At 43.7% G+C, this 13,902-nt stretch overlaps 1 protein-coding gene across 1 annotated transcript in view; it reads right to left on the bottom strand.

Annotated features, from left to right (window-relative positions):
* Positions 1-13,902, bottom strand: part of PDC (phosducin) — a 56,457-nt gene that overhangs the window by 1,391 nt on the left and 41,164 nt on the right. The window contains exons 2-3 of the mRNA XM_054038068.1: positions 2,603-2,680; positions 843-1,003 (exon numbers count right to left, since the gene is read on the bottom strand). Coding sequence (XP_053894043.1) covers positions 843-1,003; positions 2,603-2,663 — 222 coding nt within the window. The 5' untranslated portion in view covers positions 2,664-2,680. The remainder of the gene's footprint in view (positions 1-842; positions 1,004-2,602; positions 2,681-13,902) is intronic.

Below are 13,902 nucleotides of genomic sequence, written 5' to 3' on the forward strand. Positions count from 1 at the left end.
GAAACCCCATCTCTCTTTACTTGGGTACAGGTGAATGGTATTGAAGGCAACTGATATATCTAACAATATCAGCAAGGACACAATGGGTGAAATCCTGGCCCCACTAAAGTCAGTTGGAGTTTTGCCAGTGACTTCAATGGGGTCAGAATTTCACCCCTGGTCATTATCTGTTTTCGGGAGGAAATAATTTACCCAGATTGACAAGATTGAAGGAGATCTAAGGCAGCTAGATACTGTGATAATTATCTCACCACAGTCTTCTCATTAACCTTTATTGAGGGTAGAAGATTCAGCACTGGTCAACAGTTGGCCAGATTGTCATGATCAAGTGGTGTGTTCTATTTCATGTGTGTTTTGGGTCAGATGCTTCCATCTTTCTACTAAGTAGTTCTTTATTCTGTGAGTAGTCTCATTTTCTTCAGTGGGACTTCTTGCAAAGCAAAATACCACTCAGTGTGAGCAAGAATAGCATAATCTACCACTTCACGATCTCTCTGTATTTTATTTATAATAATCCAAGTGCCTTGTAGCTTTCAATAGGCCTCAAGCTACATTTCAGCAACTAATGCTAACATGTATCACTCACTGCCCTTCTCACCTTCAACATACTTTATAAACATTGACTTCACATTGTCACTTTGAGGTAGTTCAGTATTGTCCCAATTTGCAGCCGAGGAAAACTGAGATGGAGATGTTAAGTGATTTGTACAAGGACAGAAAGGAAGTGGGAATCGGTGGCAATTAAATTCAGTAGTTTCTGGCTTCTCCTCCTGTGCTTATACCACATTTTTTTTTCATGTTTTATATAGAATCATTTATTCACTTGTGTTTTCTCTTGTTACCTTACGACTGAATCTCTCTCTGGTGTCTTTATCATCTTTACTGAGAGATCTGTGTGGTGAAGACATTTGTCTGAGGATCTCTTTCTTGCTCAAAGGAAGGGAATCTCTGTCTTCACTTTCTAATTTAAACTTTCTCCAGTCATTGATCACGCCTTTGGGCCCTAGGAGAGATAAAGATCCATAATTATTTGATTTTGTTTGTTAGTTTCAGAAAGACAGTGTCTTTGACCACAGGGCACATTTAAAGACCTTATACACACTGCAGAACAAGAGGTCAGAACACGGACTTTATAGCCCATATCTATGTCTCAGTCAATGCTGAAAAGTTTCTGATTACAGAACTAAAATCAAATCCTACTCTCTAGAGCTGGTTGATTAAACAGTAAAACATTTTGCAAAAATATTTTGAAAATTTTACTGGTTCAAAATGTCAAATGGTTCCAAAAACTGCATCTATAGTTAGTTGAAAAAAATATTGTAGGAAAACTTGTCAAATTTTCAGGGTGGTGATATCGGGTGGTTGGTCAATGAAATTTGAACTTGCACCAAAAATTAAAAAATGTCAAGCATTCTCCCTTCAGAGCTACTAAACTGCTAGTTGGTGGGGTCTTTTTGCATTCGGTGAGTATGTTGCTTTATAATTGTGAATTAAACAATTAACTTCATAATCTTTGAGGACAAAGGCTCTAAATATCATCATATTAAAGAGCCACATGTAAAAAGAGAGAATGTGCCACCCAATAAGATGGGGAAAAGATCTAGGCTAAACATTTCCAAAAACAGGAACCAAAAATTAGGAGGCTAAATAAATGCCCTAAATTTCAAAAGTGCTGGGCACCCAGAAACTCCTAATATATCAATGGATGATCTTGAATGCTCAGCACATTTGACATTCAGGTTACTTATTTAGGCTACTAAATCCCTATTAGGCTTCTAACTTTAGGGTCCTTTTTTGAAATCTCGGCCCAGGTCAACAGTGCTGATTTGGGAAGTAATTGAAGGAAGAGGTGTTGCATGGGGTAGGGCTGGAGGAAAGGGCACAGGAACATCTGGGGCACAGAGAGAAAAATGAGCTGTTTAGAACATATGCTTCCATGCTCCCTGTCTGTTCTGTACATCACTGAATACAGTGACTTTTCACATAAATAATAGCCAGTAGACACTGGAAAAAGAAAAGAAGAATAGATCCAACCAAAGATGGTTTAAAGTTTTTAATGGCTATATTATGCTATGACAAAACCATTTGTGGATTAATTTTTAGCAGTGATTTCTCCTCCAAACAAAATGAGAGCTTTAAGATTTCACTTTTGCTTGTCAGTCTAGGAGGCATTAATGTCTCTGGCAAAGACATATAGGAAGCAAGATGCCCAGATTTCGGCCTTTGTGACTGAAAACTTATAGCCCAGTGCTAGTGGGTTACAGTTGTTTTCAGTACAAAGGAATAAAGGAGATTTGTTAATAACTGAGGCAAAGTAGCCTACATCAAATTTGCATTGAACAATGCCACTGCTGCTTTGGTGTCCCATGCAGCCATTTGCTTCAAGCACCAATAAGGCTGGCTCTGAATTCAACCCTGCGTAACCTGTCCAGTCAAGAGGGGTGTGAATTAGTCATAAAAATGTTTTCAATGGATCCTGAGTATACCTGAATATACCTGTGTAAGGCATTCTGAATTCCAGTCAGCAAATTAAAATTACAGTCTTCCACACTGATTAATTTTTAACAATGAGCTAAAATGTCCCTTAATTTTGTTTCTTTACCTGTATGTGTAGCCTGCCCTTCAAAATCTTGTTCCAAACTGGCACTTTTTTGCTCTTCCATAACTGTTACTTAGTTGGCTAAAACGACAAAGTCAACACAAATAATGAATACTGTAACATGACAGATGAGCAGTACATTTTACAGTTAGTTATAGTACAATGTATAATTTCCTGCTGCTTTTAGATATCAGTGCAGCTCCAAGTCTGTAATTAAAGCTTATGCAATCTTAATTTAATTATAGTTCTCTTAACCTCATAAAAAGCAATTAGGACAACATATCAGTCTGCATTATTAAAGGTGTCTGAACCAAGGCTAATTTAAAATACGAGGGTGTTCCTTTTCCTAAATCTTATTGTGTCCTATAGGTCAGCAAGAAATATGAGTAATCTAGTGAAGAAAAGAGCTAGTAAAATTTGCTGGAATTATACTCCTTGCAAATTTCTCCCATTTTTGTTTGAAAACCATTCAGTAACGGATCCTGATTCCTACAATCATATTTATTATTCTGAATTATTCACCAAATAGCTCCTATGCAATACATTCTCCATCCTGCACTTTCAGAGTTTATTAGAGGTGACTGAGCCAAACCTCAATACCTTGTGTCTGTACTGATATCTCCTCTGACCTGGCTGGGTTGCACTTGTTGCATGCTGGGAAAGATGAGGCAAAGGTGGCTTTAAGCCACTTTTATGCTCCCTCAATCATGGAGCTGTCAGGGGACCTGGCTGGTTCCTGCTGTAAATTAAAGCAGCTTCAGGGGCCCTATGGTCAGCTGGGAATCAGTGAGGTAACCTAGCAATGTCCCCTAAACTTGGTTGTACTAGCAATGTCCCCTAAACTTGTGTGTGTGTGTGTGTGTGTGTGTGTGTGTGTGTAGAGGCACTATGATGACTCTATACCATGCAAGGATTCTCCTTTCCCTGAAGAATTCTCAGACAGGCTGATTTTACGCTAATTTGTACTTCCCGAGTGGTACAAGGTAACTGGATCAGACTGGGGCATTGGGGTTACAAAATGAGCTGATTTGGGCAGTATTCTTTTTTTCCAAAAAGGCAATTTTTTTTTAACAGAATGTTGTGACTTTTGTGAACACTGAGAACCTACTAGCACTTTGACATAGGAATAGTGACAAAGATACCAATTACTAATTCATCTGTTTATGTACCCAATGCTGACAAGGCATATTATTCAACCTAATCGCTACTATGTGCTTGAGGTGAACCTTTTCATCTTCCTGCTAGTAGAAACGTCATACATTGCACCCTTCTGTTCAAGAACTGTAAATGGAGTTTAAACTACAAGCATTTTCCACATACAAGACCAATGTCAGAAACTCAGAGAAATGAAGATGCCATTCTGTTAGTCTTACTTCCCACTTTTTCTCTGCAGATATAACTTGGTACTTGATACTTTGCCCTCTACTTGTGTCCTATGAGAATATTTTTATCTGGCTTTTGCTACAAAGTCACTGTCAAGTAAATGTTATTAAATTTTGACCAGATAATTAATGCCAGAGTTAAAAAGCTGATGGTAAGTAAGAACTGAGTGATTTTTATTTTAGATAGTGTTTGTAAAGAAATGCACCTTAATTTTTGCCAACTCCAATGTTTCTGTAACAAATCTGTGCTTTTCATGGTAAACTAGCATAGTGTAATACCTCCTAAGGTGGATACTCTGCTGCTTGTATGTGTGAGTTTCAAGTGGAGGTAATTAGCAAACGTGGTGATAAATTCTTCAGGGCAAACATTCTTGGTGCAAATAATTAATCCAAACTGGTACCTGGGCAACATTCTGATTCTGTGTTGAAGGGGAGCGGATAATGAAGTACCAGCATATGATATTACTAAAATACTACTTATAGTATGTGATATAGCTATGCAGATACAAACTACTGTGAAATTGATTCCTTTTCTGTATTTCTACTGTAGTTGCTCACTTTATTTGCCAAATTCTGTGGTGAACTATGTAGGTCCAAAAGTAGCATAAATACTGTGGTCAGCTGTTCACAGGACCCTATGAAAGTTAATTCAACATCCTGTTGAATGCCCTCCAGTAGAACAGAGAATAGTGAATATATCAGAGATATATGACTATTGTGTAGATCCACTGAGCCATAAAGGGGTAGTAGTGAAATGCATCTATAACTCCCTCCCAGGACTGGCATTAGAGACTGCAAATGACTATGTCAGCAGCTACACTACTGGAGCCCAGGTTTCATCCTTGGCTCCATTAGAAAAACATGAGGGTTTTTATGTGGATCCCTTTCATATAGATTTTGCTTTTCTATTGCTTTTGGCCCTAAATGCATCTAAAAATATACATGGTAAGCAAATAGTACAGTTAAGTGGATTTCCTGGCTGCTGCAGGTTTGAATCTGAGAAAGCTGACCACAACAAGAGTAAAGCAGCTTGAGTGGAAACATTGCATAACAGTATCAAAGTATGCTGGGTTTTTTTAGAAAGTATATTTTATTGGGCTGAATCACTGTAGTACTGCAAAAAGTATTTTCACATAATTTGGTTGTAAAACAATGAACAACATAACACAGAAGTCTAGTGAGCTGAGCCTGGGATGGGGGGGCCAAGAACTCCTAAGGTGTAATCCTGGCTCTACTACTGACTCACTCTGAGAGCTTGGGACCTTGGTGCATTGTGGGAAAACTTTACTTGCCTATCTTAACCAGGTAGTGTGAGAATGAATTAGTTAAGGGCAGATTTCACATTTAGGCACCTAAGTGAGGTGGTTAGATTTTCTAAGGTACTGAGAACTCTACAGCTCCAATAAGAACAACTCTGCAGGAGGGTGTGGGAAATGCTGGGTGTGGACGCTTTTGAAAATCTGGCCACTTAGGGTATGTCTACGCTGCAATGTAACCCCAGGGTTAGTGGAACTCAAGTCAGCTGACACTAGGTTAGAGAACCCGGGGCTTGAACATCTATACTGATTGTTAACCTTACATTAAGAATTTCCTAACCCGGGCTCAAATCTCGAGCTCTGCTATCCACACTGCAGCACTCAGACCTGAGTCAAACCAACCATATCCCAGATTCCCTAGTGGCAACCTGAAGCTCTAGCCCTTTGACCATGATGCACTGTGGGAAAACTTGACTATCCACCCTGTACATTACAGGAAGTTTGAATGGCCTGCCTGGAGTCATTTTGGTCAGTGCACTCCCAGCATTGGGGGGAGGGATAGCTCAGTGGTTTGCACATTGGCCTGCTAAACCCAGGGTTGTGAGTTCAATCCTTGAGGGGGCCACTTAGGGATCTGGGGCAAAATCAGTACTTGGTCCTGCTAGTGAAGGCAGGGGGCTGGACTTGATGACCTTTCAAGGTCCCTTCCAGTTCTAGGAGATGGGATATCTCCATTAATTTAATTTGAGCTAGCAATGTGGAGGAGGCACCTTTTAAAGAATTTCTCTGGCTTGCACTTGCACTCTTGGGTCAGGAAATGGGCAGAGCTTCCATGAGGTGCTGATGGACATTTCAATGGCATTTTCTGAACCACCAAAGACACCTGACATAGCTTATGATGGAACTGGAGGAGGAGGAAGCAGAGGAATAAGAGTACCCAAGCATGGCAGATTTGAACTGGCTGATGCTTCTCAGTACACATGATACAGCCTCTGATGCACTCTATGTAGACCAGTACTTCTGAAGCAAGGCCATAGGGTGGTGGGATCACATTGTCATGCAGACCTGGGATGACCAGCAGTGGGTCTAGAACTTTAGCATGAAGAAAGCTACATAGCTAGAGCTTTGTGAGCAGCATAAAGAAACACACATGCAGCCACCCCTGCTGATCTAGAAGCGGGTTGGCATAGCTGTTTGGAAGCTGGCTACCCCAGACTGCTACAGGTCCATTGCAAACCAGTTTAGTGTTGGAAAGTCAACTGTGGGTGAAGTGGTGGCAGAGGTTTCTGAGGTGATCAGGCATGTGGTTTACCCCAAGGTGGTGGGCATAAAAGATATTCTTGAAGTAATTACTGGCTTTGAGAGAATGCTGTTTCCAAACTGCGCTAGGGCCAATGATGGGACTCATGTGCCCATAGTTTACTCTCCTCCAGGAGCACATAACCGCAAAGGATCCTACTCCACTGTTATGCAGGCCCTTGTGCACCACAGAGGGCAATTTATTAACATCAGCATGGGTTGCACTGGAGAAGTTCATGATGCCGGAGTTTTCTACCAATCAGGAGTCTACCTTCATGGACAGGCTAGAACACTATTCCCACCAAAAGGCTGCCCACACTGTTATTCTGGGGGACCCTGCATATCTCCTTGTGCCTTGGCTTATGAAACCATATCCTAATTTCAGAGATCCTGGCAAAATTATACAGTTTAATGACACTCTCAGCAGGTGCAGAATGGTTGTTGAATGTGCTTTTGGCAGCTCAAAGTCCCATTTGAGATGTTTACAGACCCATTTGCATGCTGGTGTCATTGATGCTGTCTGTATTACTATGGCTTGCTGTGCTCTTCACAATCTTTGTGAAGCCAGAGTTGAGCCATTTCTCCCTGAATGGGCCCATGACAGTGAGGGGCTGTTGAATCTGTACACTCAACCAGAAAGTGCAGCTACCACAGCTGGGGCTGGATGTGCCCGGGCAACAGAAGTCAGGCATGCTTTGTTCTTCCACATTATGGACTTGCATGGTCCAATGGAAGAGGGGGAATAGTACCTATATGAATGTTCTTGGGGGTGAGGATGGTATGGGAGTCATTGATTGTGTGGGGGTGATGGGGTGCAGAATTTAGGTGCCATGCTGTGTACTTTTGAATGATATGATCACTTATGAAATAGGGGGAAAGGGGTTATTCACAGTATGGATTAATGTAAGGAAGTGATTGAAGTATGGATTGCAATAGATAAACGGTATTGAGCAATAGTTTGTGAATACTAATTCCCAATAGTCCCTGATCATGTGTATTTTGAACACACACTATATGATGTGAAGCAGTGATAGAAATAAGCTTTCTAGAGGAAATAAAAACCCCTTTGTTTATAAATATGTATTAGAAAAGTACAACATTCACCCATTGCCAGGCAGGCCAGCTGCCATTACCACACTAATACACCAGTGATAACACAAACTTACAGGGAAAAAAACCCCACAACAAAATAAAGTGCAGCAACAAGTGAAACCAGTTACAAGACAGAACTCCCTACCACAGCATGGCCCCTGGCCACCAGTTCTCCTTTCCCTTCTTTCCCCCATTTGCCAGGCACATGTTGCTGTGGGGCGAAGGTGGAGGGGGTCAATAGGGAGGGCTGCAGGGGCAAAGTTGCCCTGTCCAGCCACTCATGGGGCCCACTCGTATGTGCCACCCAGCGATGGAGACGTCCAAGTTGCTTCTGGACTGCAGCACAGGGTAGCATGCAGGGGAATCAGTCCGTGATGTGAGTGATGCAACAGGAGCTGTTATTCTTGCGGTCATTAGTGATATGAGCTTCTCAAACAGCTCTTTCTGCTGAGCTCTGTCCTCCTCCCTTAGGCACCCTTCCTGTTCCAGGAACTATGAAGAAAGTGCCTGCTCCTATGCTGAAACCCTGTCCTCAAGCTGTGCAGCCAGCCTAAGCCTTTCCTCTAGCCCCAAATCCTTCTGTCTTTGGTACTGGACCTGCTTGTTGGCCTTCTCCAGAAGGTCAATCATAAGTTCATCATGGAAATGCTTCCTTTTGGAACAGTCCGTGAACGTATGTTGGCCCAACCTTTTGCTGCAGTTTGGGCAAGCTGTGGAGGTCCTAGAGCCAGTAGAGATTGAGTGGCCTGGAACCCGGACAAGACACAGAGGGTTAATGTCTCAAATAGCTCACTGCAGTAGCACAAAAAAAATCCTTGTGGAATTTCAAGGACAGAAAATGATACTTTTACAAATGGAACTTCACTATATTGCAAGAAGGATGCTTCAAACAACAGAAGATCCCTGAACACAGCTTAGTTAATTGCAGCAAAAGCATTGCAGGCACAATGGTACATTAAAAATGCAAAACTACTTTTTTGATTTTTTGCAAAATGTAGGTTTTTTGAGGGGATGTGGGAAGGCTTCCATCAGTGGCCATGCTACCAAAACTTTTTCTGTCATTTCAGGCTTTCCACATTTTGGAAGACATAAAAGTTCTTGTGGTGCTCTATTGGCAAAGGGAGATGATATCCAAGCTGCTGGTGGCAAACCTGCAGTTTATGCAACAGAAGTATTCAAATGTATAGTGATTGAACAGCACATTGATGAATGGTGTGGGCTGGTCAGCTATTGAGCTGGCCCTGGAAAATAGGTCCTTTCCCAAAAAACTCCTATCTGGAATTCCTGCTTGAAGCTATTACCACCCACTGTTTCTAGGTGGCTCAATACACTGTAGAATGGTTACAGAGCAGCATACTTACAGGTATGGTAATTATTTTTAAGGAACAGGAATGGTCCTAGCAAAAATCTGTGCCTTTCCAGTAAAAATACACTTTAAAAGTGTTTGTTACTGTTTGCATTTCCCGGTCACCTTTTTGAACTCCATGTGGTAGTGGAAGGAGAGCCACACCGCTGGCATGTAATCTGCCATTAGTGGATACATGCTGCTAGCTGAGGCTTCTCATAACTTTTGCATTGAGTCATAGAGTGGAAATCCCTCCCATTACTGTATTAATAAATATTTTAAATGGAGCCAGAATCTGAGCCAGGCTCAGGGGTGACGTCTGTCCTGTCTGTGTCTGTTGCGAGGTTCACAGCGGGCTGTTTCTTGGCAGGGTACTACACCTCTACCTCGATATAACGCGACCCGATATAACATGAATTCGGATATAACGCGGTAAAGCAGCGCTCCGGGGCGGCGGGGCTGTGCACTCCGGTGGATCAAAGCAAGTTCAATATAATGTGGTTTCACCTATAACGGGGTAAGATTTTTTGGCTCCCGATGACAGCGTTATATCGAGGTAGAAGTGTATCAGTTCCTCCGAGTATGGACCCAGGATGTGCTGCTGCTGCTACCGCTCCAAAGTCTGTTCTGGAAGCAGTTTCAGCAATAGAGCGACTCCATTGTGCCCACTCAGTGCCTGTTGCTGGCTCCCGTCAGTCCCCATGCTGGATTCTGAGCCCAGCAGGGCACCATCCTGGCTGAGGTCATCATGCACCATGGTTGGCTCAATGCTGGGTGCAGTGCCCAGCACCTGGCCAAACTCCTCATAAAACAAGCATGATTTTAGGAAGCTGCTTGAGGTGAGGTTCTGGTCCCTGGTTTTTCATTACTCACTCTTGAGACACTTAATTCTCTCCCCATGCCACAACGCCATACCACATTTTTTAGCATGCTAGCTTGACTAGTGCATGTCGGTCTACACTGGCTGGGAGACATGTTCCCAGCTGCAGTCTAAACATACACAGTAAGACCATGCAGTCTGGAGAGACAATGTGGAGTTACAGGGTTTCCCAGGTTTCAGACTCCAGGATTGGAACATAGTTGTGTGTTAAGCATTCAGAAGATAGAGTTGTTGTTTTAGTTCCTGGAAGGAATCAATTTTTGTTCGGCTTTGAGCCTGAGAGCCCTGGAGAGAGAATAGCAGCTTCTTGACACAAAGCAATGGTTCTTTGCCTGGGATTCCTTAAAAATGTGCTGTCTGCATACAGTTTATTCCTACCACTGTTCAGGGAAATGGGACTGGTGTACATCTTGTAAATAAACAAATTTCACTAAGAAAATACCTGACTTTGTCACTGATTTCTGCTCCAAATTGGAGACTGACCTGTGAGTTCTTGAATTGATGCTGCTGCTCAGCCAAAGAGGGGCTAAAATTGTTTTTATTAATTATTATTAATCTTCTGAAAGTAGATAAATAGATTCTAATGTTCCTGATACATCACTGCTTCCTGAATATCAATAGTACTTAATGATGTTTATTTTCTTTATATACCTGATTTTATCTTTAAATAAATTTTAACTAAGAAATTTCTTTTCTGACCTGCCTGTCTCTCTGGTGGTCTCTTTGGTGACTTTCATAATAGGTATAGATTTATATTTCAATAATATTAAATTTTGTACATAAAGCATGATTCAATTCCTGCCATATATTCTTTGAAAGAATGCTTATTTGTAAATTAGTTCAAAGCTGCTTAATAGAAATTTAAACATTATTTTAAGTACTTGTTAGATTAATATATATTCCTTTGTCCCTTTTTTGATATCATCAAATCTAATAATCTCTCTGCCTTTAAAATACAGAGGACCAAATGTTAACTTTATATTTCAACTGTGTATCAGAATATATTTCTACAGCAATTTACCTATTCTTATGGCCCATCAATGTTGCAGAGTAATTGGGTGTTTAAATACGTAGCAGAAGATTTGCTTTAGTTATGTTATGTAATGTTAGTTATGTTTAGTAATGTTAGAAACTTCTTTGATGGGATTAGAACGTGGTGGTAATGGAAGGTGAGTGGCCACTGTGGGTAGGTGTCCTGATACACAGGTAGGTGTCCAATGGTTAGGGCGCTAGCCTGGGAGATCTAGGTTCAATTCCTTTTTGCCATCACATCCTTCCTGTGTGACTTTGGGCAAGTCACTGAGCCTCTGTCACGGACTCACAGATCATGCCCACTCTTGTCCCCGTGCAGTCCCTTTCAGTGAGACAGCCCTTCTCGGGGGTCCACTCTCTCTCAGGGTCATGCCCCTCCACCTCCTGGAGCCGCACCTCTCTGAGCTTTAACATATCTGTCTCTGCCGTGGGCCCCCTCAGGGAGTCCACTCGCTCTGCCCCCCCCCCGGGGCCTCCCTCCCTGAAGGGGTTGATGCAACTCTGTTCTCTAGACCAGAGTGACTCTCAGCCAGCATAAAACAGGAGGATTTATTGAGAGTTGAACACAGCACAGGAAACTCTCAGGGCCTCAGGCCTGGCCTCCCTCAGCCCAGCACATCCCAGTTTCTCTGCATCAAGGTGGGTTCTGCCTGCTCCCCCTCTCCAGCCCAGAGCCCCCCTGCTTCCCAGCCGGGCATCTGAGATCCCCGGCCCCAAGCCCCGCCTCTGTCCATTGTCTTCTCTCCAGGTAAACAGGGCCGTAAACTGGGGCCTCCTCTCCTCGTTTCTGTCCTCTGGCTGGAACCGGCTGGTTAGGTCACTCCTCACTCTGCAGGCCATTGTCCTCCCACTGGCCAGAACCGGTTGCGACTCCTGAGCTGGGTCTCCGGGTCGGGGTCTCAGGGCACCAGTCGCTGGGGTATCCATCCTCCAGGCCATTGGCTGGGGTCCCACGTTCCCTCTCTGGTCCTCAGTAACAACAAACTCCCTCTCCCCTCACCTCGTTAAACCAGTAACACCCAGGGAAACTGAGTCCCACCCCCTCCGCATGCAAACCATTGAAACCCCACCGAAAACAAGAAAACAAGCAAGAAAATCCCCCACTTTGTCACAGCCTCTCTGGGCCTCATTTCTCCCTCTGTAAAATAGGGAAAATATAAAACAGTATATTCCTACTTCACAGGGTGTTGTGAGGATAAATACATTAAAGACTGTGAGGTACTCAGATACTATGGTGATGGAGCACCTAAAATAGACAGCAGGAACTACATTCCAGGAAAGTGAAATGATCGTTTCAAGTCATCTTTCTAAATAAAGTTTATACAGGAATTAAGACAGATGCTTTCAGACACTGCAAGGCCAGTATGCACACAACTGAAGAGATGTAATGTAAATATTGAAAAGCCTATTTTTACTAGTTAAGGGCCTGATTTTCTCACCCTTACTCATTGAAGTGTACTTTACCATGCAGAGACAAGGGATGTGAGGTAATATCTTTTATTGGACCAACGTTTGTTGGTTAAAGAGACAAGCTTTTGAGTTGCACAGAGCTCTTCACTGGTCCAATATAAGATATTATCTCACCCACTTAGTCTCTCTAATAGTCTGGGACCAGCACAGCTAAAACACCACTGCAAACAACTTTACAATGCAAGTAGTTTCACTGGAACTGCTTATTTACTACTCAGCATGGAAAAGGGACCTATATTAACATAAACACTGAAGCTTTTACAGTAGCAGTGTCTGTTTATTCAATGGCAATATAAGTCCTAGGATGAACATCCTTATGCTGTGGTCCCCAAACTGTAGGGTGGGACCCCATGGGGGGCACAGCGGAACATTTGGGGTGGGGTGCATGGTGGGGCCTGGGCCAGTCCACATGGAGGGAGGGCTATGCTTCCAGCCCAGCTCCGCCCCCAGCCCAGCTCCATCCTAGTCTCACTGTTCCCTGAACCCAATTCAGCCCTTGGTCCTGCTCTGCCTCCAGGCCTGGGCGAGCCCCAATGAGAGGTGGTGAGGGAGCACCAGGCTTCCAGTCCTGCTCTGCCCTCAGACCAGCTCTACCCACACCACGTTCAGGCCCCAATTCTGCTCTGCTTCCAAGCCCTGCTCTGCATCCAGGCCAGATCTGACCCCAGTCCCACTCTACCTCCAACCTTACTCCACCCCCAGCTACACTCTGCCCCCAGCCCAGCTCTTCCCTCATTCCCTTTTGGCTCCAGCCCTGCTCTGCTTCTAGCTCCAACTCCTCTCCAATCCCCAATTTTGCCCCCAGCTCTGCTTCTAGCCCCAGCTCCTCCCCCATCCCCAACTCCACCCCCAGCTTTTTCTTCAGCCCAAGCTCTGCTGTTGAGGAAGCCGTGACTGGGCAGTAATGGAGGGAGGGTGTGGACAGACTCTGTTAACGGTCAGAGGTGTGTGTGACTGGAAACGTTTGCATACCACTGCCCTAACCGCATTTTTTTATACCAATTATTGAAGTAAACATAGTAGCTTTCAATATTATATTTAAATTATCAGCAGCACTGTAGCAAAGACTGCAGTAACTGACAATTCCAGTTAATGGACTAAATGGGTTATCATTAAGGCTACATTTTAGTCGAGGGTATTTTTAGTAAAAGTCATGGACAGGTCACGGGCAGTAAACAAAAATTCATGGCCCATGACCAGTCCATGACTTTTACTATATACCCCTGACTAAAACTTGGGGGGGTGGGGAAGCTTGGGAGGGTGTCCTGGGGAGCTCTGTGGAAGCTGGGGGGCATGGTCGGGGGGGGCGCAGCAGGAGCTGGGGAGGAGAGTTGTGGTCCGGGGGGGAGGCACCACTGGTACTTGGAGGGCTGGTTGGTGGGACTGGGGCAGGCTCCCTACTTGGCTCCTGGGAAGCGGGGACCCTAGCTCCATGTCCTGCCTCCACATTGCCCCAAGCCCTGGTTCTGCAGCTCCCATTGGCTGGGAACCATGGCCAATGGGAACTGTGGGGGTGGTGCCTGTGAGCGGAGCTAGGAGCTGAGGGC

The sequence above is a fragment of the Malaclemys terrapin genome, chromosome 8 (genome assembly GCF_027887155.1).
Source record: "Malaclemys terrapin pileata isolate rMalTer1 chromosome 8, rMalTer1.hap1, whole genome shotgun sequence".
Lineage (NCBI taxonomy): Eukaryota > Metazoa > Chordata > Testudines > Emydidae > Malaclemys > Malaclemys terrapin.